This window comes from Ceratotherium simum, chromosome X (genome assembly GCF_057802395.1).
Source record: "Ceratotherium simum simum isolate JZ-2026a chromosome X, ASM5780239v1, whole genome shotgun sequence".
In the NCBI taxonomy this organism is placed as follows: Eukaryota; Metazoa; Chordata; class Mammalia; order Perissodactyla; family Rhinocerotidae; genus Ceratotherium; species Ceratotherium simum.
The window spans coordinates 85086572-85110804 of NC_141940.1; the positions used below are offsets into that span (position 1 = coordinate 85086572).

General features: G+C 44.3%; 1 protein-coding gene and 1 long non-coding RNA gene across 15 annotated transcripts in view; one reads left to right on the plus strand and one right to left on the minus strand.

Moving 5' to 3' along the window:
• The window catches only part of LOC147911917 (uncharacterized), a 57646-nt gene extending 45175 nt beyond the window's left edge, over positions 1 to 12471 (plus strand). Inside the window, exons 4-6 of the long non-coding RNA XR_015550490.1 lie at positions 8196 to 8319; positions 9798 to 9841; positions 11778 to 12471. This is a non-coding gene — a long non-coding RNA (uncharacterized LOC147911917). The remainder of the gene's footprint in view (positions 1 to 8195; positions 8320 to 9797; positions 9842 to 11777) is intronic.
• A 380-nt stretch (positions 12472 to 12851) lies between these two features.
• The window catches only part of HUWE1 (HECT, UBA and WWE domain containing E3 ubiquitin protein ligase 1), a 150697-nt gene continuing 139315 nt past the window's right edge, over positions 12852 to 24233 (minus strand). For 10 of the 14 annotated variants that reach the window (XM_087426894.1, XM_014779713.2, XM_087426897.1 and 7 more), the window contains 14 exons: positions 23482 to 23614; positions 23064 to 23266; positions 22335 to 22462; positions 20944 to 21040; positions 19906 to 20061; positions 19232 to 19477; positions 18836 to 18953; positions 18042 to 18182; positions 16538 to 16825; positions 16334 to 16439; positions 15041 to 15158; positions 14553 to 14734; positions 14081 to 14271; positions 12852 to 13492 (listed from right to left, as the gene is read on the minus strand). In XM_087426894.1, coding sequence (XP_087283020.1) covers positions 13390 to 13492; positions 14081 to 14271; positions 14553 to 14734; positions 15041 to 15158; positions 16334 to 16439; positions 16538 to 16825; positions 18042 to 18182; positions 18836 to 18953; positions 19232 to 19477; positions 19906 to 20061; positions 20944 to 21040; positions 22335 to 22462; positions 23064 to 23266; positions 23482 to 23614 — 2210 coding nt within the window. In that variant the 3' untranslated portion in view covers positions 12852 to 13389. The remainder of the gene's footprint in view (positions 13493 to 14080; positions 14272 to 14552; positions 14735 to 15040; positions 15159 to 16333; positions 16440 to 16537; positions 16826 to 18041; positions 18183 to 18835; positions 18954 to 19231; positions 19478 to 19905; positions 20062 to 20943; positions 21041 to 22334; positions 22463 to 23063; positions 23267 to 23481; positions 23615 to 24233) is intronic. The other 4 variants (XM_087426900.1, XM_087426898.1, XM_087426904.1 and 1 more) reach the window with 1 other exon arrangement.

A 24233-nucleotide genomic window follows, 5' to 3' on the forward strand; every position in this document is an offset into this window, starting at 1 on the left:
TGATCTATCCTGGAGAACGTTCTGTGTGCATTTGAAAAGAATGTGTAATCTGTGGCTTTTGGATGGAATGTTCTGTGTATATCTACTAAGTCCATCTGGTGTAATGTGTCATTTAAGGCCAATGATTCCTTATTGATCTTCTGTTTGGATGATCTATCCATTGGTGTAAGCGGAGTGTTCAAGTCCCCTACTATTATTGTGTTACTGTCTATTTCTGTTTTTATGTCTGTTAATAATTGCTTTATATATTTAGGTGCTCCTATGTTAGGTGCATAGATATTTACGAGTGTTATATCCTCTTGTTGTATTGTTCCCCTGATCATTATGTAGTGCCCTTCTTTGTCTCTTGTTACAGTTTCTGTTTTAAAGTCTATTTTGTCTGATATGAGTACTGCTACCCCAGTTTTTCATTGCCATTTGCATGGAGTATCTTTTTCCATCCCTTCACTTTCAGTTTGTGAGTGTCTTTAGGTCTGAAGTGTTTCTTGCATGCAGCATATATGTGGTTGTTTTTTTATCCAATCAGCCACCCTATACCTTTTGATTGGAGCATTTAGTCCATTGACATTTTTTTAAATTAATTTATTTTTCCCCCAAAGCCCCAGTAGATAGTTGTATGTCATGGTTGCACATCCTTCTAGTTGCTGTATGTGGGACACAGCCTCAGCACGGCCAGAGAAGCAGTTCCTCGGTGCGCGTCTGGGATCCGAACCCGGGCTGCCAGCAGCTGAGCGTGCGCACTTAACCGCTAAGCCACGAGGCCGGCCCTCCATTGACATTTAAAGTAGCTATTGAGAGGTATGTACTTACTGCCATTTTTAAGCTTTTTTTCTTGGTGTTTTAGTAGTTCTTCTCTGTTCTTTTCTTCTTCTCTTTCTCTCTTCCCTTGTGGTTTGATGGCTTTCTTTATTATTATGTTTGGGTTACTTTCTCTTAGTTTCTTGTGTATTTATTATAGGTTTCTGGTTTGTGATTACCATGAGGTTCATATATAGTAACCTAGGCATATAGCAATCTATACTAAGTTGATGGTCTCTTTAGTTTGACCTCTGTCTGAAAGCTCTCCTCTTTTACTCCCCTCTTCCCACATTTTATGTTTTGATATCATATCTAACCTCTTTTATTTTTAGTGCGTTTGTATCCGTTACCCTCTTATCATAGAAATAGGTAATTTTTCCTATTTGTGGTCTTCTCTTTCCCTCTTAAATAAGTACCTTTAGCATTTCTCATAGGACTTGTTTCTTGGTGATAAATGCCTTTAATTTTTGCTTGTCTTGGAAACTTTTTATCTCTCCTTCCATTTTGAATGATAACCTTGCCAGGTAGAGTATTCTTGGCTGTAGGTTTTTTCCTTTTAGCACTTTAAATATATCATGCCACTCTTTTCTAGCCTATATGGTTTCTGCTGAGAAGTCAGCTGATAGCCTTATGAGGTTTCCTTTGTACGTAACTTGTTGTCTTTCTCTTGCAGCTCTTCTCTCTTCATCTTTAATTCTGGACCTTTTAATTTTGATGTGTCTTGGTGTGGGCCTCTTTGGTTTTATCTTGTTTGATGCTCTCTGTGCTTCCTGTACCTGGATGTCTATTTCCTTCCTTAGGTTAGGGAATTTTTCAGCTATTATTTCTTCAAATAGATTCTCTGTCCCTTTGTCTCTCTCCTCTCCTTCTGGGACACCTATAACATGGATGTTAGTGCACTTGATGTTGTCCCAGAGGTCCCTTAGACTATCCTCACTCTTTTTAATTCTTTTTTCTTTTATCTATTCAGCTTGGGTTATTTCCTCCAGTATTGTGGCAATGACTTTTTAGATACAACAGCAAAGGCATGATCCATGAAATAAAGAATTGATAATGTGGACTTCATTAAAATTAAAAATTTCTGCTCTGCAAAAGACACTGTCCGGATAATGAAAAGACCAGTCAGTGACTTGGACAAAATATTTGAAAAAGACATATCTGATAAAGGACTGTTATCCAAAATATACAAAGAATTCTTAAAACTCAATAGCAAGAAAATGAACAACCCAATTAAAAAATGGGCCAAAAACCTTAATAGACACCTCACCAAAGGAGATATATAGATGGCAAATAAACATATGAAGAGATGCTCCACATCCTATGTTATTAGGGAAATGCAAATGAAAACAACAATAAGGTACCTCTACATACCTATAAGAATGGCCAAAATCCAGAACACTGACAACAGAAATGCTGGCTAGGATGTGGAGCAACAGGACCTCTTATTCATTGCCAGTGGAATGCAAAATGGTACAACCACTTTGGAAGACAGTTTGGTAGTTTCTTACAAAACTAAGCATACTCTTACCATACCATCCAGCAATTGTACTCCTTGGTATTTACCCAAGGGAATTTGAAAACTATGTCCACACAAAAATCTGCACATGGATATTTGTAGCAGCTTTATTCACAATTGCCAAAACTTGGAAGCAACCAAGATGTTTTTCAATAAGTGAATAGATAAATTGTGGTACAGCCAGACAATGGAATATTATTCAATGCTAAATGGAAATGAACTATTAAGGCATGAAAAGACATGGAGGAACCTTAAATGCATATTACTAAGTAAAAGAAGCTGATCTGAAAATGCTGTATACCATATGGTTCCAACTATATGACATTCTGGAAAAGGCAAAACTATGGAAACAGTAAAAAGATCAATGGTTGCCAGGGGTTAGGGGAAGGAAGGGAGGGTTGAATTGGCAGAGCATAGAGGATTTTTAGGGCGGTGAAACTACTCTGTATGACACTGTAGTGGGTACATGTCATTATACATTTGTCCAGACCCATAGAATGTACAACACCACGAGTGAACTCTAATGTAAACTATGGACTTTGGGTGATTATGATGTATTAATATAGGTTCATCAATTGTAACAAATGTACCACTCTGGTGCAGGATTTTGATAATGGGGGAGGTTATGCACATGTGGGGGCAGGGGGTATATGGGAAATCTCTGTACCTTCTGCTCAATTTTGCTATGAATCTAAAGCTGCTCCAAAAAATAGTCTATTTTAAAAAATTAGATAGGGCCGGCCCCGTGGCTTAGTGGTTAAGTGCACGCGCTCCGCTGCTGGGGGCCCAGGTTTGGATCCCGGGCGCGCACCGACGCACCGCTTCTCCGGCCATGCTGAGGCTGTGTCCCACATACAGCAACTAGAAGGATGTGCAGCTATGACATACAACTATCTACTGGGGCTTTGGGGGGAAAGAAAATAAATATATAAAATCTTTAAAAAATTAGATAAAGTCATTGTGATAAAAGAAAACTACAGATCAAATATCCCTCATAAACCTAGATACATGAGTTTTTAACAAAATTTGAGCAAGTCAAATCCAACACAATATATAAAAAGGATAATACATCATAACCAAGTGGGATTTTATGCCAGGAATACAAGGTTGGTTTAACACTTGAAAACCAATCAATATAATTCACCATGTTAACAGACTAATAAAGAAAAACCATATGATCATCTCAACTGATGCCAGTAAAGCATTTGATAAAATCCAACATCCATTTCTGATATTTAAAAAAAGAAACAAAAAACAATCTCTTAGAAAATAAGCAATTATGGGGCTTCTTCAACCTGAGGAAGGGCACCTACATAAAAACTACAGCTAATTTCATTCTTTTTTTTTGTTTTTGCAGAGGAAGCTTTGCCCTAAGCTAACATCTGTTACCAATCTTCCCCCCACCCCCCCAACACCCCAGTACATAGTTGTGTCTAGTTGTAAGTTCTTCTGGTTCTTCTATGTGAGCTGCCTCCACAGCATGGCTACTGACAGATGAGTGGCGTGGTTCCATGCTGGGGAACCGAACCCGGGCCACTGAAAAGGAGCATGCCAAGCTTTAACCAATAGGCCATCAGGGCTGGCTCAGCTAATTTCATTCTGAAAGATAAAAGACAGAGTGTGTTCACCCTAAGATCAGGAAAAAGGCAAGGAGGCCTACTCCCACCATTTCTGTTTAACATTGCACTGGAGGGTCTAACCAGGACAATAAGGCAAGAAAAAGAAATAAAAGTCAGATTGATTGGAAAGGAAGAAATAAAACTGTTTTTACTTGCACACAACATGATTATCTATGTAGAAAATCATATGGAATCTACAAAAAGGCTACTAGAACTAATAAGTGAGTTTAGCTAGATTATGGGATACATGTTTAATAGAAAAAAATCAATTGTATTTCTATACACTATCAATGAATAGTCAAATTGAAATTAAAAATATAATACCATAAAAAAGATAAAATACTTAGGGAAAAACTTATCAAAAGACTTGCAAGTCCTTTACACTGAAAAGCAAAATATTGCTAAGAGAAATTAAAGAAGACCTACATAAATGGAGAGATATACCATGTTCATGGATTGGAATACTCAATATTGTTGCAATGTCAGTTCTCCTCAAATTAATCTATAGATGCAATACAATCCCAATCAAAATACCAGGGGGCTTTTTTGGGCAAAAATTGACAAGCTGATTACAAAATTCATATGGAATGCAATGGACCTAGAATTGCCAAAACAATGTTATAAGAGAAGAACAAAGTTGGAGGGCCCAACGTGACCTGATTTCAAGGCTTATTATAAAGCTTCAGTAATCAAAATAGCATGGTATTGGAATCAAGATAAAAAAATAGATCAATGGAACAAAATAGAGAACAAAAAAATAAAGGAAGGGTGAGAAACTACTGACTCCAAGAGGCCTAAAGGGCATAATGAGGATGGACTATAACAGGTGTAGTTAGTCACCCATTGATTTAAATCATCTCTGACCCTTTCCCGCAATACATTTGTGTCTATGCAATTTTGCACATCAGCAAGTATATCTCTAGTGTTAAAGGTGGTCAGTGTGGTCAGATCCTGAAGGTGGCAGTTGATTGAAGGCAGGGGCTGTGGCTGGTTTGTTTTTTTCATAATTGCATATGCAGTGTCTGCTTCAGTGCCTGGTATCTAGTAGGTGCCAAATTAATATTTCTTGAACTGATGAAACCCATGAGAGCCACACATAGATGCATGATCTCTGAAATGCAGACAGAATCACAGGTGCACACTTCTGCAGATATAGCCACATGTTAGTATGAGCTGATGTTTACCCAGTGCTTCCCGAAGGCCAGGCACTGTGCCGAGCACCAGATAAGCATTGCTTCATTTTATGCTCCACCAGGTAGAAATGATTAGGGTTTGTATTTTGCAGATAAGGGAACTGAGGAGGAACACAGAGGTTCAGTATTTTGTCCAAGGTTACCTGGCCAGTAAGTAGCAGAGCCAGGATTTGTACCCAGGCCAGTCTGTCTGACTCCAGAACCTATGGGCCTCACTACTATTCAAGAGTGACACACAAGCCCAGAGAGACCCAGGGACACACAGAGACACTTTTTGGCCACAAGAAAGCCAGTTCCAAATACAGAAGCAATCCCATGCAGGCGTGTGCTCACACAGTCACACACACACACACACACACACACACACACACACACGCACACACCCCTTGTCCTAGAAACACAGACACACTCACTGATGGCCACTCTTTCCCATCAAGTATTGACTGACATTCACACAGTCACCATAACTCAAGACACCAGATCCCAGCTACACGTGGTCACACAGTCACACAGACACATACCCACTCCTGGAACCACAGACACACAATAACAGTCCCCACAAGCCCATTCGGTCACGCACAATCAGCCATGTACACAGTCATACCCAGTCATATAATCACTTGCAGGTAGACCTACACACAATCTCCCGGACACAGTAACAATGCTCCCTCCCCTAAGTTATCCAGTTACAGAGAGTCACACACGCTGATTTTCCAGGAAGAGGCGGGGTCCAGGACAGGCGGTGCCGGGGAGGGGCCTCAGGCTGAGCGGCTCTGGGCAGAGGCGGCTGGGAAATGGGAATGGCTCGGGTTGCCGGGCAGAACTCGCCTGGGGAGGCTCTGCGCGCTGGGGAGGAGCCCGCCAGGACGCCTCCTCTCCTCTGGCAGAGGAGCAAGTCGGCTCACAGAGGGGGACCAACCATCCCGGTTCGGACGGGGGACTTTCAGTACTAAAACCCCCGGGGGACTTTCAGTACTAAAACCAGGACTAGTTGGGCGAGGCCTCACTGTGGTGGGCACGCAGGGCTGGGCGAGGTGCGTCTAGTTCCTAAGGATTGCGTGGGGGGTGGGGCGTGCCCATTGAAACTAGGCTATTTATTTATTATTATTATCTTGTGAGGAAGATTGGTCCTGAGCTAACAGAAGGTTGGCCCTGAGCTAACATCTGTGCCAATCTTCCTCCATTTTGTATGTGGGTTGCCACCACAGCATGGCTTTGATGAGTGGTATGTATGTCCGTGCCTGGGATCCAAACCTGGGAACCCCTGGCCACGGAAGCTGAGGGCGCGAACTTAACCACTATGCCACCAGGTGGACCCCTAGGCAGTTTGTTTTTAATTGTAGAAATACATGGTGAGGGTTGAAAAACAGACAATGAAAACACAACAATAATAATAATACGGACAAAAACTTCAAGCATCAAGGGTGAGGCTCTGACTCACCTCAGGCCCCTAGTCCCCTATCACTTTAACAATGCCTTGTCCCCGCCCCCCCATGCATACATAAGCCTATTAAGGACTCTTTCCAGAGTCCTGGCAGGTAACTTGTGTCCTGCTTGGAAGAAGACAGCAGCAGCCTCCTCAGGCTTTCCCGGCCTCCACGCTGGCCTTTCCCACTCTCCATGAGCAGCTAGAGAGGTCTAGGATCACATCTCCTCTGCGCAATACCCTTTGGTAGTTCCCACCTTACTCAGAATAAAAGCCTCAGATCTGGTCCTTGTCTACCTCTCTGACCTTGATCAACTCCTATGACACTTCCCATCATTCACCTCCCTAGAGCCGCACTGGTGTTCCTTCTAGATGCCATGCATATCAGAGCCTTTACACTGGCTAGTCCCTCTGCCTGGAACACTCTTCCTTCAGATGCCCCAATGGCTTATGCCCTCACTTCTTCCAAGCAGGTCTTCCAAGCTCAAATGTCACCTCCTCACAGAGGCTTTCCTCTGACCACCCCAACTAAAATAGCCTCCCCCACTCAACTCTCTATCCTTTTACTTTGCTTTATTTTTCTTCAGAGAAGAAAATATGTCACTCACTCCCTGACGTATTTGGTTATTGTCTGCCTTCTTTATTAGAATGTCAGCTTCATGATGGCAGCAATTTATGTCTGATGTGTTCACTGCCAGATCCCCAGCCTGGCACACAGTAGGTGCTCAATAAATGTTTGTTGAATGAATGAGTGAACAAAGCAGGAGGCTATAAGTGATAACGAGTGTAGGACCTACAGAAGACATGTCCACCCCAAACTGTTCACATTAACACACACACACGCGCACACACACACGCACACACACACACGCACACACACACACATCCCATGTTGTGTCTGCAAGCCCAAAAGTTTGGGCTGCCAGTTTCTTTCTGAATTTGTGGATATTAAAAAGCATTAACAGAATTATAGGATACATACCATTTGGCACCTTACTATGTATGTTTTAAGGTTCTTCATAGTGTCAATGCCACTGCAGCCAAAGGCCAGGAGCCGAACCTGTCCTGAGTTGAGAAAGTTGGCAGTGAGGGAGAACGCACAGCATGGGGAACTGTGGGCACCTCAGTAAAAGGAAAGATGTATCGTAGGACTTGGGCTTGTGTTAGGTGATTTGGGGATGTTTAAGGAAGTGAGGTTTTGCTCTAGATTGAATACTATCCAGAAGTGGGGATAATTTTATGAATGGGTATGCTAATACATCTGCTCTATAGAGAGGACAGACTAGAGAGAGGCTAAAGCTGTAATTGGTTAAAAAAAAAAAAAAGCGGCCACTCATATTAATCAGGATAGGGGATGTTTGGTTAATTTTTGTGGTTTGGACAATGTTTATGTTTTGTCTGTGTTCTGATAAATAAATGGCAAGAAATAGGATATATTGGAGCATATGAGGAAGCCATTTGGTGTAAAACTAATTAGGCCTGACCTTTTTTTTTTTCCCAAAAAGGAGCTGTAGCCTCTGTTCATTCATTGTATATCTGCTTTAAGCAATTAACATGTCCCAAAGACAAGAACAATGCCCTTAAGATATAAATGCAACTTCCCCCACATTGGCATTTCCTTAAGGATAAGCATTTCTCTCTAGGCTAGGATTTGATTGCTGCACTCATCCTGTGACTACCCAACTCAAGACAACAGACCTGCCACCAGCCACGCCCATGGAGACAGCAGACCTGATACCCAGTGTCCATCAATCGACGTGCTGACAGGTCAATGTTGCGGCTATTGTAAAAGGGACATTGCAATCATATGTGATACATGCTCTTTGATGGTATATAACCACTCTTTATACCCCACTTCTTTGGAGTGCTCCATTTCTTTGTGAAAGGACTCTCTCAGGCTATATGATCCTCAAAAGTTGGCTCACAATAAACTCACCCCAATTTTGATTTATAGATTGGTTATGGATTATTTGTGTTGACAGTTCAGACATGACTTTGGAGTGGTCTCAAATTTGTCCTAATCCATCATGGTCACAGAGTGGGCTTGTCTGTCATTCTGTGAAATTTTTTATGTTCAACAGGAGAACACCAAGGCCTAACTGTGAATGCCAGGCCAGCTCCCAGAAGTTAGGGGCTGCTTTCCTCTTTTTCAGTAGATATTACAAAATGCCCCATCAGAAAGGTTGTGCCATTTTCTCAGCAGTGTATAACAGTGCCTGTTTCTTCATATTCTCTCCCACCCATGTTAGCACACACACACACACGCAGATATATCTCAATTTGGTAAGTGGTTTTCATCAAGCTTTCAATGGATTTTTGTTACAGAGGTAATAATTCTCACAGAGGTAAGCATTTTATATACTTATTGATTATTTATATTTCTTCTTTTGTGAATTGCCTTTTCATGTCCTTGCATGCTTTTCTGTTGGCGATTTGTCTCTTAGTGATTTGTAAGTTTAAAAAAAATATGTATATTCAGGAGTAACCCATTGCCTGTTAGAGATGTATTTTTTCCTACATTGTCATTGCTTTTTAATTCTGTTTGTGGTGTTGCCAACGTTTTAGTCAAATATATCACTCTTTTCCATTATGATGTCTTTTGCAGTTTTTAGCGTTAGAAAGATTTTCCATATCCCGGATCAGTTATTTGCCCATATTTTTCATTTTGTGCTTTAAAAAAAAGTTCACGTTTTTCATGCTTGAATCTTCCATTTGGAAATTTATTTAGTGTGACGTGCAAAGCAAACTTTATATTTTTTCACCTCCCAATACTTAGGCAGGTTTCCCAACCTTAACACTGACAAAGCTATTCCTTCCCCAACCAGCTCTTGGTGCTTCATTTTCTTTTTACAGTAGACCACAGCATGTCAAATATTCATGGCTGAGGCCATTTTCTGTCAGGTCTGCCCATTTCAACTCCCACCTTGCTTAGCATGTCAGTTTGTTCCCAAAAGTCTCAAGGTCAGCTATATTTGTAACACAATAAACCTCTTCATTTACTTGCCTCTTTTTATGCTTCTCACAAGAGTTTTGCAGTTTTCTTCTTCACATGGGTCGCAAACACTGTTTTTTAAGGTTATTTTTAGTATTTTATGTTACTGTTGTGAAGCGTATCTATTTCCTGTTGTTTTCTAACTGGTTATTGCTTGTATTTGAGAAAATGTTTAATCCTGCTACCTCTGCTTATTAAGTCTGTGTACCCATCGCCCCCTGTACTTTCCTAACACCTGCCTCCTTCCCTTCAGTGAGTTTCTGGAAAGCACCGACTTCTCAGTGTTGTCAGTACATGGTAAGTGCTCAATAAAATTATTTTGTTTATGATGGGTAATAATTGTATCATCATAAGTATAGAGCCATACACCCCAGTTTATCTGGTTTGTTTGCACCTGTGGCCCAGCATAATAGCACCCTTTTTATTCTTAAATTTGTCCAACTTTGGATGATAAATTATATGGTCACCCTAATTATAAGAGAAGGGGAATATTTTAATAAGGAGATAACCAGTGATAATCATAACAGACAGATCAGTGGAGGGAATTATTAGGTGGCAAACAGAGATGTTTAATCATATAATGCAAACAGCTATTAATTAGCTTTCATGCAGAATTAGGCCTGTTGTTGACTCCCCTGCTACCTACCTTACATGCATTGTGAAATTCAACAAATTATCTCAAAAAAATTATTATGGACTATTTCAGGTATATAAAAGTTATTAAACTATTATAGTATATAGTATTATAAGGAACATCCACGTACCCAGCAACATCCAGCTTAAGGAACAAAACATCACCAATGTAGTTGAAGTCCTCTGTGTAATTGCCTCTTCCCAACTGCATCCCCTTCTGTCCTCCATAGCTTATCCTGAACATCATGCAGTACTTTGTCATACTCATGCATGAGTTTTCATAGTCTTCAAATACATGGATGTGGTTTTTCATGCTCTTGGTACATATGTGCATAGTATCGTTCTGTAACTTTTAAGCAAGTCTCATACTTACCGAGATCATTCATGTTGACATATGCAATGGCTATATTTTTATGGCTGTATAGAATTCCATTGTATTCATTACCATTTATACTTGTTGGATAATAAGGTTATGTATTTTGCTCACTATATCCAGGCCTCCCTCTTGTTGGACTCAGTTTTAAGTTCTAATAACTTGATTCTCTTGATTTAGCAACTAGTTATACCTTGTTTCCTGCTTTAAAACTGACATGGTTAGAACTTGCAGAACAGTGTTAATGGTGATAATTGGCCACCTTATGCTTCCAGTGTGATGTTCGTTGTTGGTCTGACGCTACCTTAGCAAGGAAGTATCTCTACCTTTAAAAGTTACCAGGATTAGTTATTGAATGTTAGCAAATGCCTTCCATCTATTTTTCTCATGACATTGAGGTGATGAATGTTATTACGCCATATGCATATCCCAAAGGCAAATCGCACTTGGTCACGTTAGGTTTTTGTAGCATGTCATTGAATCAGATTCACTTTCTTTTCCTTCAGGGTTATTCCATCTAGACTCCCAGCTTCCCCACCTGTCAACTCCTGTACCCCTTTCAAATTTAAATGATCTGTCAGAGCTTTCTTCTACATTGATTTTTCAAAGAACCAGTTCTTAAGCTTATTGATCAATTCTACCATATTTCTGCTTATTTACTCCTTTCATTTTAAAGCCCTGCTGGACTCCCAGCCTCATCTCAGGCCACCATTCTTTGCTGAAGCCATGCCATATCAACTGGTCTCCTGCTGCCTTGATCTAGATTACCCTCCCCTCCTTAATCTTAACTCCCATACAGCTTTATGATTCAACTTACAAGTACCACTGACAATGGAAGGCCTTCCCTGATCTTCCAGGTTAGGTATTTCTGCTCTGGGCACCCAGAGACCCCCTTCCTACATCTGCAGAGAACTGATCAGTCTCCTCCCCTTGACTTAGCAGCTCAATAGCAGGGACAAATTTGATTCATCTGTCTCCCCAGTCATCAGCAGGGCCAGGCACAGACAAGTGTGAATACTGAAAAAAAGGAAAAAATGTCTAGCAGCCATCTGCATCAGGACCAAGGGATGAGTTTAAAGACACACCACAGCTTTCCTAGATCCACACTTTGGGACACGGTCAAGGGGAAAATCTTTAAGAAGTAGAGCCTCAGAGAAGAAGAAAAACTACAAAAAGCAAGCACCACTTGGAGTTACTTTTCTAACTAAACTTTTTTTTTCTTTGAAGGCTGGAACCATCAAAGTCCTTAGATCAGCTTTAAGCACCAGATGGAGTGAAAACCACAAGAGACTACTGGGGAACCACAAGAGACTACTGGGCAATCTGTGAACAGACTGGCAGGCAGATGCAAAAACAAACAAAAAGGATGGGAAGACTGTTCTTCTGGAGAGAGAGCCATTTGCTTACTAAAATTTGTTGAAGGGGCTGGCCCAGTAGCATAGTGGTTAAATTCGCATGCTACACTTTGGTGACCCGGAGTTCACAGGTTTGGACCCTGGGTGCAGACCTACACACCACTCCTCAAGCCACGCTGTGGAGTCATCCCACATACAAAATAGAGGAAGACTGGCACAGACGTTAGCTCAGGGACAATCTTCCTCAAGCAAAAAGAGGATTGGCAACAGATGTTAGCTCTGTGCCAACCTTCATCACCAAAACAAGAAATTGTTAAAACTAAAACATCAATAAATGAAATCAAAATTTTAAGCTGTGCCCCAGACTTGAGATTGTTATAAAGGCTCACCAAATATAACTACTGGTTGGGTTGAGTGAGTTCTCAGAACGTTTCTTACAACCTGCTGCTTTGTTCCCCTTGAGCAAGGTGATGCTTTGTCCTTGGCTGCAATCTCCATCACTGCCCCCATGTGCAGATCCCATTCTTTTTTTTTTTTTTAAGATTTTATTTATTTTCCCCCCAAAGCCCCAGTAGATAGTTGTATGTCATAGCTGCACATCCTTCTAGTTGCTGTATGTGGGACGTGGCCTCAGCATGGCTGGAGAAGCAGTGCATCAGTGCGTGCCCGGGATCCGAACCCCGGCCGCCAGCAGCAGAGCACACGCACTTAACCACTAAGCCACAGGGCCGGCCCCGCAGATCCCACTCTAAGAAAAAAATTCCCCCCAATTCCTGGTGGCTGCTGCTCTCTCCTGACCCAACTTTGAAGGAGGATGATGCACTAGTGGTGGTGGCAGAGATGGTTTTCTGGAGAGTCCATTTGGATCTTTTCTCCAGACAGCTAGCATGTGCTCAAGAGTCGTTTATTCTCCTTTTAAGTTTGAAAAAAACTCCATTGTGAAAAGTGAGTTATGAAGAGTGCTCTTTATTTGAAACCTCCACAACACAGACGCCAATCTTGTCTCGCATTGAATCATTAGCTGTGCACATCAACACATTCCAAGCACAAATTAAGAAATGCAAACAGAACAAAAAAATATATATATATATAATTTTTTCCCCTATCCAAAGGTTTCAAGTCTCAATGCAGCAAATCCTTCTGAACACAGAATCTGAGGAGCACACTGTTCAAACAGTTGGGACAAACAGGTCCCTGCAAAGGCTACTTACTGCCTTTTAAACACATGGGGCGGGGATCATGGACGGCATGGAATGGGGAGAGGAGGTGAGGAAGAGAGAAAGGGGGGGAGAGAGAATGAGCAGGAGAGGGGGAACAGGTATGCACTGGGGAAGATGGGGCAGCTGGGACACAGACATGGTGAGTTGGTGGATTTCATTTATTGGTTTTTGACATTTTCTTTCTAGTTCTTTTTTGTTTTCCATTTCCCCCCTTCCCGGGTCCAACAATGGTAGAAAAACTCCACAGTGGTGGGCGGGGCCTTATTAGGCCAGCCCAAAGCCTTCAGAGCACTCCTGGATGGCCAATAGTAGCATGTGGCGGAGCTTCTCAAAGCTCTCATAGGCAGGCAGGTCCAGTTGATTAAAACTAGGGAAAGAAGAAAGATCAGTTTGTAACAAAAGATGATAACCAAATCCCTGTGTTCCCATGGTGCCCACTTGACCTCTGCTTCCTGAGGGAACCTACTCCTTGCTTCCTGCAGACTCCCAATCTTGTCCTAGCTTGGTCTGCTCTCCTGTAATCTGTCCCCATTACTGGCCACCAGGCACCTAAAACATAAAATCTGACCCTGTCACTCCTCCTTAAACACCAAGGACTTGCCTAGGGGCTAACTCGCAAGCTCCAAGGAGGCATTCAGGGTGATCTGACATCTGCCGAATTCTTTAGCCTTCTGCTCCTTGCAACTCCTTGCTCCAGCCAGACTGAGCCCTGGAATATACCATGCTGTCATGTGGTGGTGTTCACCTACAATGCCTCCCCAGCCTCACTGTGAGTCTGGGCCAGCTTCACATCTCAAACATCACCTTCTCCACAAAACCACCAAATTGTGAGCTACCCCAGGTCCAGGGTAGCTGGGGCCAGATTTGGGTTCCTGACCTTGGCTAAGGGCCTAGAAGCGGCAAATATGCAAACTCAATCTGAATGCTGAAAAGGAAAACAAACCCTTCCTCTTACCATGTGTGAGCTGAAGGCAGGCGATCTGTGGACCTGTCATCTCGATGGATCTGAAACTTCTGAATGCCATTCATGCCTTCAAGGGCAGCAAAGCCTTGCAGGGGCACCTTGGAAGTACCCGTAACAAACTGAAGGAACTTGGCACGGTCAGCTTGGTCGAAAGAACGCAATGCTCTCCAGAACCACTGGATCTGCAGAAAGGGACACAAGAAGCCAGAGTTAGGTAGAGAGCTCCTGGAAGGAAGGGGGATGGGGTGTGGCATCTTAGACAAGTCTCTTCTTTGAGACGAGCTTCAGTTCCTCCATTCATAAGATGAGCAAGAACATCACCTGAAAATATGCTCCAGAAGAAGAGTTAGGTATAGGTAGGCTGTCATCCACAAACCCCTTCTCCTAAGAGTACTAGTTTATTTGGTGTCATACAAACTAGCACTGCTTAGGGATATGGGGAGGGATGCCAGCAGCAGCTCACCTGAATAGAGTTGGACTGGTACTTGTGGTATTCAGTGTTAGATTTCAAATCATCAATGTCGATTGTGGGCAGTCCTGATATGAGCAGCTCTAACTCTTGCTCAGTGAAGATGGAAATGAGGCGCTTTGGAATGATCTCATAGAAGCCTTCTAAGAAAGCTGCCAGCTGTTTGCGGATGGCTCCTGGAAGAGAACCAACAAGCCATGTGGCATCTGAACTTGCACAACTGTTAGAGATCAGAGATCCCCAGTCTGGCTCCTGCCGCTACTAGGATGCTGACTGGTCTGCCTGCCTCACCTACTACTGTTTCTAGGCCCCTGTGTGATGGTGGATGAAGGGAAGTATTATTGGTCAGGTTTTTGGACTCCTTTTGTGCAAGGCATTTGTGGCTGGCAAAGGGGAAGAGAAGAAATAATGTCTGTGAAACATGTGAGGCTTGATCTCTTCCCATATTGAGCAACAAGAGGTCTAAGGGACATTTCCCCTACCTGTCATTCTCATCTGGCACACCAGGTGTACATACTCCTTCTTATTCTCCTCTGTTACCAAGATGTTGGCCCCATTGGGTTTGAGGTCACGAACTTCACAGACTCCAAACTCTTGGACCTAGAATACCCAAAACACCAGTCATGCGTATCAGGTTTGGTCTAAGATGGGACTTACGTAGATACCTGAGAACACACCCTAAACTCTTTGCCATGCCCTGAGCAGAGAGACAAAGCAAAGTCATAAAAAAACAGTGACTTTTCTCATGAGCTCATAACTTCCTAATAGGGAAAGGCCAAAGGGTTGGCCCTAAAACACATAAAGGCTGAAAGTAAGCAAAGTGTCAATGGTAAAAGGGAAAAGGGCATGGCTAACATATGTAATGTAACACAACATAATCTTCGTGGAAAACAATTTGGGGGAAGAGTAACCTTAAAAAAATTTTGTTTTGGGGCCGGTCCCGTGGCTTAGCAGTTAAGTGTGCACACTCCGCTACTGGCAGCCTGGGTTCGGATCCTGGGCGCGCACCGACGCACCACTTCTCCGGCCATGCTGAGGCCGCGTCCCACATACAGCAACTAGAAGGATGTGCAACTATGACATACAACTATCTACTGGGGCTTTGGGGAAAAAAAAAAGAGGAGGAGGATTGGCAATAAATGTTAGCTCAGAGTCGGTCTTCCTCAGCAAAAAGAGGAAGATTAGCATGGATGTTAGCTCAGGGCTGATCTTCCTCACACACACACACACAAAAAATTTTTGTTTTTCATTTATCTCTATTTGTACAATTTCTCTCTACAATGAACTACCTTTGGGAATGAAGAATAATATACGGAACACTTTTTAAATAAATGTTTTCCTAGGGAAAATAGGAAAACAGCCTGGATTGTTTTAAAAATTTTGGTTTTTCTATTTGTGATGTCTCATACAAATACCCACTGCTCTCTGCTGGATCAGGAAGGAGGCATGGGACTTTAAGAAATAGAGATGTGGGGCTGGCCCTGTGGCCTAGTGGTTAAGTTCAGCGTGTTCTGCTTCAGAGGCCCAGGTTAGGTTCCCGGGTGTGGACCTACACCACCCCTTGGCAGCCATGCTGTGGCAGTGAGTCATGTACAAAACAGAGGAAGACTGGCACAGATATTAGCTCAGGGTGAATCTTCCTCAGCAAAAGAAAAAAACAGTCGAGATGCTTCCTTAGAACGAGGAGAGGTTACCCAACGCCAGTTTAAGGGTGATCCTGGAATGGGTTTCCTAGACTAGCTGGCATAAGCTGCGGTCAGGATTTCTTGACCTACCTCAGTGCTGAAGGTGAGGTCATAGCCTAGCGTGGAGACATCATTTTCCAGCAAATAAACCAGGCCCTGGTAGAAGTGGTAATCTTCACTCTCCATATCCGTATATCTAGAAAAACAATTAGGGTCATGGACTGGGGTGGAACACAAGAACAGGATCTGATTCCCAGGACTGAAGACAGTCCCAGGACTGTGTCACATCCTCACCTGACAGACTTGCCCAAGATGTGTTTGTAGAACGACCGAGTAAAGTAGCACTCCAAGAGGCGGTTGTCATATACAGCTTTGGCCACAATGCGTCCCACAAACTTGAAGTAGCTGAGGTGGTTGGGGTTGCAGTGGGAAGATGGATTGATGGTGTAGGTGACCCGATCACCGGGTGAGGTACGGAACAAGGCATACATAGGGTTAAACATCTCCCGAGAGATGATCATATACCACTCCCGCAGGAGCCCTCCAGCATCCTGCCCTTCTTCTCCTTCAAACACTATATACCTGTATAAGAGAGCAGAAAGAGAAATGTACAGAAAGCCCAGGACAAATCCACTCATTTACGCAGCATGACCCAAGTGAGTGAGTGAAGCAGTGGCTGCAGAGCACAGGGACAGAGGACAGAGGTGAATGTACAGTGTCAGGAGAGCCCAGAGGAGGGGCAGGGATCTTGAACAAAAAAGGGCACCATTGATAGAAGAGAGATCCTGCTGTATCAGTAAAGACTCATTGATATTCCAGAAAACACCAACAGGAAAGGTATAGAGGCCTTAAATGAGGCCTCACTTAGGGAAAGCAGGGAGAGGAGTCGTCAAGTGGTGTCAGAGAGAGCGAGCCCCGAGTCCGATGTCTATAAGGATTTGGAGGTGGAGGAGCAGGGCCCAGTCTGTCTCAGAAGCCTCTGACTTCCTATGTGGTTACATGGATGGTGAGCCCACGCCACGAGGGAGGGGATGAATCAAGTTCCTGCGGTCAGGAGCATCAAACTACTCCAATAGGTCTATTGTCTCATCAGCTCCCACAACACTTGATACTGCAAATTGCTGATCTCCTCTAAGTGGTTTCAGAATCACCAGTGAGTGATTACCAATTTGGTGGGGGGCCACTCATCCAAGTGTGGTCCCCCCCAACCCAGGTACCACGTGCAGCAGGCTTCTCGTTCCTAGTGTAAGAACGGAGAAAGCTCTCTCCGCAAAGCTCAGATCAGGTGTCTCTTTGTAAACGCTAAAGACTCTTTTGTCTGTCTGGGAATTGTTGGGTAGCTCAGCTCAAAGGCCAGCCAGCAAGCAGAAGACCAGTCTCACGAGACCAGGCCAAAAATATGGGCGACAGCTCAATGAGATTATCTAAGCCAGATTCCTATTGGGAATTCCTACTGGGGAGGGCAGCACCTCCCTGAATTCCCTTGCACATCTGGGGCCTGAGTAAGCCTTCACTATCACATAGAAAGGGCCCCCACTCTCCCATCCTGCCTGTTCTCTGCTCTGGGCCTTTTTTTTAAAATAATTTTATTTATTTATTTTTTCCCCCAAAGCCCCAGTAGATAGTTGTATGTCATAGCTGCACATTCTTCTAAGTTGCTGTATGTGGGATGCGGCCTCAGCACGGCCGGAGAAGCGGTGCGTTGGTGCACGCCCGGGATCCGAACCCGGGCCGCCAGCAGCGGAGCGCGTACACTTAACCGCTAAGCCACGGGGCCGGCCCTGCTCTGGGCTCTTACAATCGATTCTTCATTTCTTCAGGGGATTTCCGGTGTAGCTCACGATAGGAGTCTTCAAACACATGGTCACGACGGACATGCACAGCCATGTCTTCTTTCCGGAGCCCCTCGTCCAAACGCTCCAGCTCTTGCCGAAAATATCTTGGGAGGTAGGAAAGGAAGGAGAATAAGATTGGGTTGGCAAAGTAACCTTCTGTTTGCCTGATTAGGATGAAGATGCACAAGGATGCTCCATCCCCCACAAACACTTTGATCCCTGCTCCCTACCTGTTCCCCTACGGAAATGCCCAATAGTTGGGAGAGGTAGATTACTAACTACCAACTCTAAATTTTTCCCATCTCCACCAAATAAGGGCCCACAGAGATTGCAGCATGGAATTTCTGCAAAAAGCAGGTAAGCACGTGTAGGCGTACACAAAGGAAGAGAAGGGTAGGGTAGGGATGACAGGAGTTTTGTGGAGGTCCCTGCTGTAAATGTACTATGGCTACCTGCACCCCCTGTACCTCTCCAAAGGATGGACTAGGACTTTAGAAATCATGTGGTAGACAAAGGCTCGCATTTCTCTGATGAAGAATGGAGACTGGGATGGAGAAGGCCAGGGAGTATTTAGGTGTAATGACTGTCAGTGGCACAGATGAGTCTCTTCCCTTCTGCCCAGCACCATTCCAAGGACTACCACCAAGGGAAAATTCTTTCCCTGAAAACACTGCCCCAGGAGGAACTTTGGCTCCCTTCTGGGAGGGGAGATACCATTTGGAGAGTTCCTAAACCCCCCAACATCCAGGGCTCATACTTGCGCTTGACATCAAAGTCGAGGACACGAATGTAGTCTACCAGGACAGCAAAAGGCCCATCAGCGAGGTGGGTGGTGGACTGCCGTAGGATCTGATTCAACACAGTGCGGTGAGTCTCTGTGGGGAGCAAGGACAGCAGGAATCAGCACATCATGGGTCCCAGAAGACTGGATGACAGCCAATCAGCTAGCAACTCTCTTTTTCCTCATTTCAGGAAAAAAAGAGTGCAACACACAAGGGCTTCCAGACCTGAGCCCTACACCTCACTAGCCTTACTTTCTCTCAGGCTCCCGCCCCCCGAATCAGCCAAGGATAAAATGTATGAAATGACCCTGTAAAAAAAAAAAAAAAAAAAAAAAGCCTTCTACATTCAGGGACTTAAGAGTTCCCTATACCTGCAAAGCGAAGGAACTTCTGCGTGTCAGGGGGCAGGCTTGAGGAGATGTGCATAGACGAAGGCTCCCGGGAGAAGAATGGATCAAGGGAGGAAGGAGTGGCTGGGGTTAAGGGAGCAGGGGAGAGTGGAGGAGGCTCGTCCTTGATGTGCGCCAGCTGGCTTTCACGGGTGTCTCGGACAGGAGGCTTGCTCTCCCGCTCTGTGGCATGGACCAGAAAAAAGGCCTCGACAGCAGGCTGTAACACTGGGGGTAGGAATAAGGAAGCGATGTTTTACTTCACAAATTTCAACATACAAACCTCTTCACCTTCATAACCAAATTACAAAAGTATATAGAAGAAGAAATAATAAAAACTTGCAGGAGAAATATAATGGTAGCATAGAAAAATGAAGCCACAGAGGAGGTCACAGCTTCCTTAAGTCCAAGAAAAATAGGATAGTTAACCAGTTATAAAGATTCCCCTGGTCTATAAAAAGTAAGATACCAGCTACTAAAAGAGAAGGTAAATCTTTTTTTCTGACACTGAAGCAGAAAAAAAACCTCTCCTTTGAATTCTCATTAAAGAGACACTGACGGATGGGGGTGACCTGGAAGGAAGAAAATTAAGCTGGCAGGAAGGGCCCCAGAAAAGATCAGTGGGTTGGGACCTGAGCCCTCGGGCCACAACTCACCTAGCACCGCATGCTGGTCATGGGATTCCTCCAGTTCCTTTAGACACTCTCCCAGCATGTCCCACAGCTCATCCAAGCTCAGCTGCTCACTGAGCAGGGGTAACTCAGGTGGCCTCTCCTCCTTCTCTTTCTCCCCCTGTGGGGTTCCATCTGAGCCTACAAGGCACATAGAGAAGAGAGTCAGAAAGCCTTTGAGGTTTTTTCCTTCATTTAGATTTCTCCCAGATCAAATGCACAAGCCATTAGACAGATCAAGGAGACTGGCCCACTAGCCACTGAGGAATATTGAGCTACGCCTGAGAGCAAACTCTAGTCCTATAGTGGATGGCATTTAAATTTAAATTAATACAAAATTTGGTTCCTCACACTAGCCACATTTCAAGTGCTCAATAGCCACATACGGCTAGTGGTTATTGCAGGCCAATTCTACCAGACAGCACTACTCACTGGTCTACTCACTGCCTCATTAGCTCCCAGAGACCCTGTGGATTATTAAATGCTTTAATGTATTTAAAAAATGGACATCCTACGACAACACTATCCCCTAGGAATGTGTTAAAACAGTGCCAAAAGTATTCTACGTGCAATTAACTTTGAGAAATGTTGCTAATAACACCATCTACTGTGTGTCAGGTACTGCTCTAAGTGCTATATACATGTGTTAACCTGTTCAATCCTAACTATGAACATCTCTATTTTAAACGAGGAAACTGAAGCAAAGAGGTTTGCCTTAGGTCCCAGAGCGAATAAACGGGGGAGCCAAGACTCAAACACATGCCGTCTCCATGTGTAATATCATATCACAGTTTCTTTACTACAGGGATTGCAATGTGTGCTATGAATCTCCAACGAGGGTGAGGTGGTGATGGTTAGTGATCTTGGTTGGTAAATGCCTATGAACATTTACAGAAACCAGCGTTCACTAGAACAAATCGGAAAACACTGAGCTTATGTATGTTGAGAGCAGAGGATCCAGCAGACATTCCATGAAGACTGGCTCTCCCTTTTGCTGGGCTGGAAATGGGAAGTAGTACTGACCAATGGACTGAGTATCCTGAGCACTGGGAGATGGCTGGTCCACATCCATGGGTGACTCCTCCCTTCGGGCAGATGCCTCTGACTGGCTTGACTCCGACTGGATAAAAGGGAGACAAAGTCACATAAAGGGTGCAACTCTGTTTTCCTCAAGGACAGGCTAGAGGCTGGCTCTACTACTTCTCACACATCATAAGCTTGGAAAGAAGCTTCCCATATCTGATCAGGAAGCTCTGTAACTCCCCAGGACAGAAGAATGGCCTTCCCATCTCCTTTGCTGTCCTCCACCCTTAGCTAGCAAGCTTTTTCAAAGAGGTTCCTGAATGCCTGCATTGCCTCCACTCTACTCCAGACCTATGTTCAGTCAGACACGAGCCTCCTGGATACAGACTTCAAGAATTCTTCTGGGTACAGTTTACATATATATACATATACAACTTAGGATGGGCAGAAGGTAGGTTTGCTCTTCGTTTCTGTTTGTTCACAAAAGGGGAAATAATAGAGGAATGAGCGCAATCTTTGATGGGTGGGATTATTTAAAAAGCCAACATCAGTCCTATCAGGCGTGGGAAAGAGACTGGGCAGAAAAAATACTGCGGAATAACAGCTACTATTTTCCCTTTGTACCCTGCTGGAGTTGTGGCCCTCAAATTCTAGGCTGTTCCCAGCATGCTCAATGAAATCATACTGTGTAATAGTTAATTATATACAGAGAAAAACCAGGCCTCAAGATACCTTTATTTCCCAAATCTTGGGAAAGTGACTTGCATGTTGCAAGGACAGGAAAACAATGAGAGAGTGCCACAGCATACATACGTGATGCCAGGCTTTTCCCGCAGCCAATCTGTGCTGGGATCCCAACAATGAGCTGGCTACCTAGGAACCTGAAAGTTTCCTCCTAAAAGTGTCTGAGTGCCTAGGTGCCAAGCCAGTACGGAAAATAGAGGCAGAGGCCAGGGTGGAGGGACCAGCCATAGCCAGAAGAGGCTGTATGGGATGTGTACCAAGCTTGAGGGACTTTCAAGGGCAGGATTCCTGAGATGTCTCTGATGTACCTCCATTGTTCCATGAAACTGAAAAATCTTCACCCCACATCCCCTCAGAACCCAGACACTTAGCATTATGCAGTTTGCAAAAGCGCCACTGTTCACTGGATAGCTGGGAGGGGGGTATGATGGCCAAGCTTTAAATCAAATCAAACCAAACCAAACCAACAAACCAATGAACAAACAGTAAAGAAAACACCAACAAAAAGTAACCCCCTTGTCCAGAAGCATTCATATAGCAAACTTGATGCAAAAGCATACAAGGTAAGGGCAGTGAAACCCCACTGATGATGTGGTTGGGGAGAGGGGAGAGACAAATGAATGAGGGGCCACAGGCATCATGCTAACCGTTGCTGCTTGTTGCTGTCTCCGCGCCCTTTGACCCTCACGTACCATTTGTATAATGGCATCAGCCTCAGCCTCCAGCTGCCGAACAGCTGCCTGGATGCTGCTAGCTGAGCCTAAACCGGAGGAACCTGGGAGAAAGAAAAAAGAAGGCAAGATATAAAATGTAGGAAGAGAAAATGCCCAACCTTCTCTCTCCTGTCTTGTGGGCTGCCACAGGGCATCTTGCTGACGTCTTTGAGCTTTAGCTCAGGCAGCTTCAGAGTGCTCATCATCAGGCACTGAGAGCTACTGTTACAGATAAGGGCAGGGGACATAGTGCTAGGCAGACGGATGGTGGCAGGTGAGAGGGTTCTGTGGGACAGGAGGAAAGAGGGAGGATTTGGCAGGCCACGGCTGAGGCAACATGGCTTCAATGTTTTAGTCAGGAGTGATCAAGAAAGTAGAAAGGAGGCACACTTAGTGAGTTAAATCTTGTTCAGCAAAAGATCCACCCCCAATTTCCTTGCCAGTTTCCCATTCCCCATTAATTCCCACTTGTTCTAATGAATTTCCCATGCAGACAGCTCAAGTGAGATACAGAATACAGCCATCAACATTTTAAGAAAAGATCATCGCTTCCTCTTGGAAAGGTCAAACAGGAAGGAGACATGACATTAAGTTCTGCCCTCCAGGGACTCTGGGTTCTCCACCACCAACCCTGTCCCTCAACTGGACACTCCAGTTCCATACCTAGCCTGCCTGTCTGCTTGGCTTTCTTGTTAGCTCGGCGTGTGTCGTCCCGGAGCTGGATGATGACCTGCAGTACCCTCAAGAAGAACTTCTGGGTAGATGTCTTGGATGTCAACATAGACATAGAAGGCAGTTGAAGCTCCCGGCCACCCAGAGGCCGCTTCTGAGATGCCACAATTACCACATTCTCAGCCATGTCAAACCTGGATAGTGTAGAGGTGGCTTGCGTATATTGACAGCATCAGAGCATAAACACCCAGAGCAAGCAGGGCTTTCTGGTGTCAACCAGAGGGATAAGGGATCACAGAAGGAAATCTCACAAATTGGAAAAAAGGCAATAATCAGGAAACCATCAAGAGACACCTTTCAGAACATCCCAGATTCCAGCCCCACAGCCAAATGGGTGGCTACTACCCACCTGCTCTGCATTTTGCCTTTCAGCTTGGTGGTCTGTGGCTGCTCCTCAGGCAGGCCATCAGGAGAGAGGGTCTCACACTGGGCTCGCCGCTGCTGTTCTAGGTTGTATTCTCGTAGCTCAGCCAGAAGGGTACCTGCGCAGGCAGAAGAGCCAGCAAGTGCTCAGTGACTTCCCTAGTGAAGCAGCTGAAAACCAAATCTTTCCAAGAAACCTGCCCAGGACATCCTCTTTGCTCAGCTGCAGAGAAGCTGGAGTGAACAGGAATTTTGCTCTATTCATCTTATTATGTGTGCTCACGGATCAGCCACCCAGGGACCACTGATTTACTCGGCCTCAAGAATCTGTTGAATTTACAGGAAATGTAGCTCAATGTAGAGGGGAAAAAGTATGTCTTGGAGGCTTGAACTTCTGAGGTTTTTGTGGTAATCTCAGGCAAACTGCTTAACCTCTCTGCCTGTTTGCTTACCCATCTTAATAATGAGACTAATACTGCTGAACCTCACAAGGCTTCTTTGAGAATTAGGAGTTAACTGTGTAGTAGAGTGCCTAGGACACTGCCTGGCCCATGGGTGTTGAATAAATAGTAGCAGGGGCTGGCCCTATGGCGTAGCAGTTAAGTGCGTGTGCTCAGCTGCTGGCAGCCTGGGTTGGGATCCCGGGCACGCACCAATGCACCGCTTGTCAGGCCATGCTGTGGCGGTGTCCCATATAAAGTGGAGGAAGACAGGCACAGATGTTAGCCCAGGGCCAGT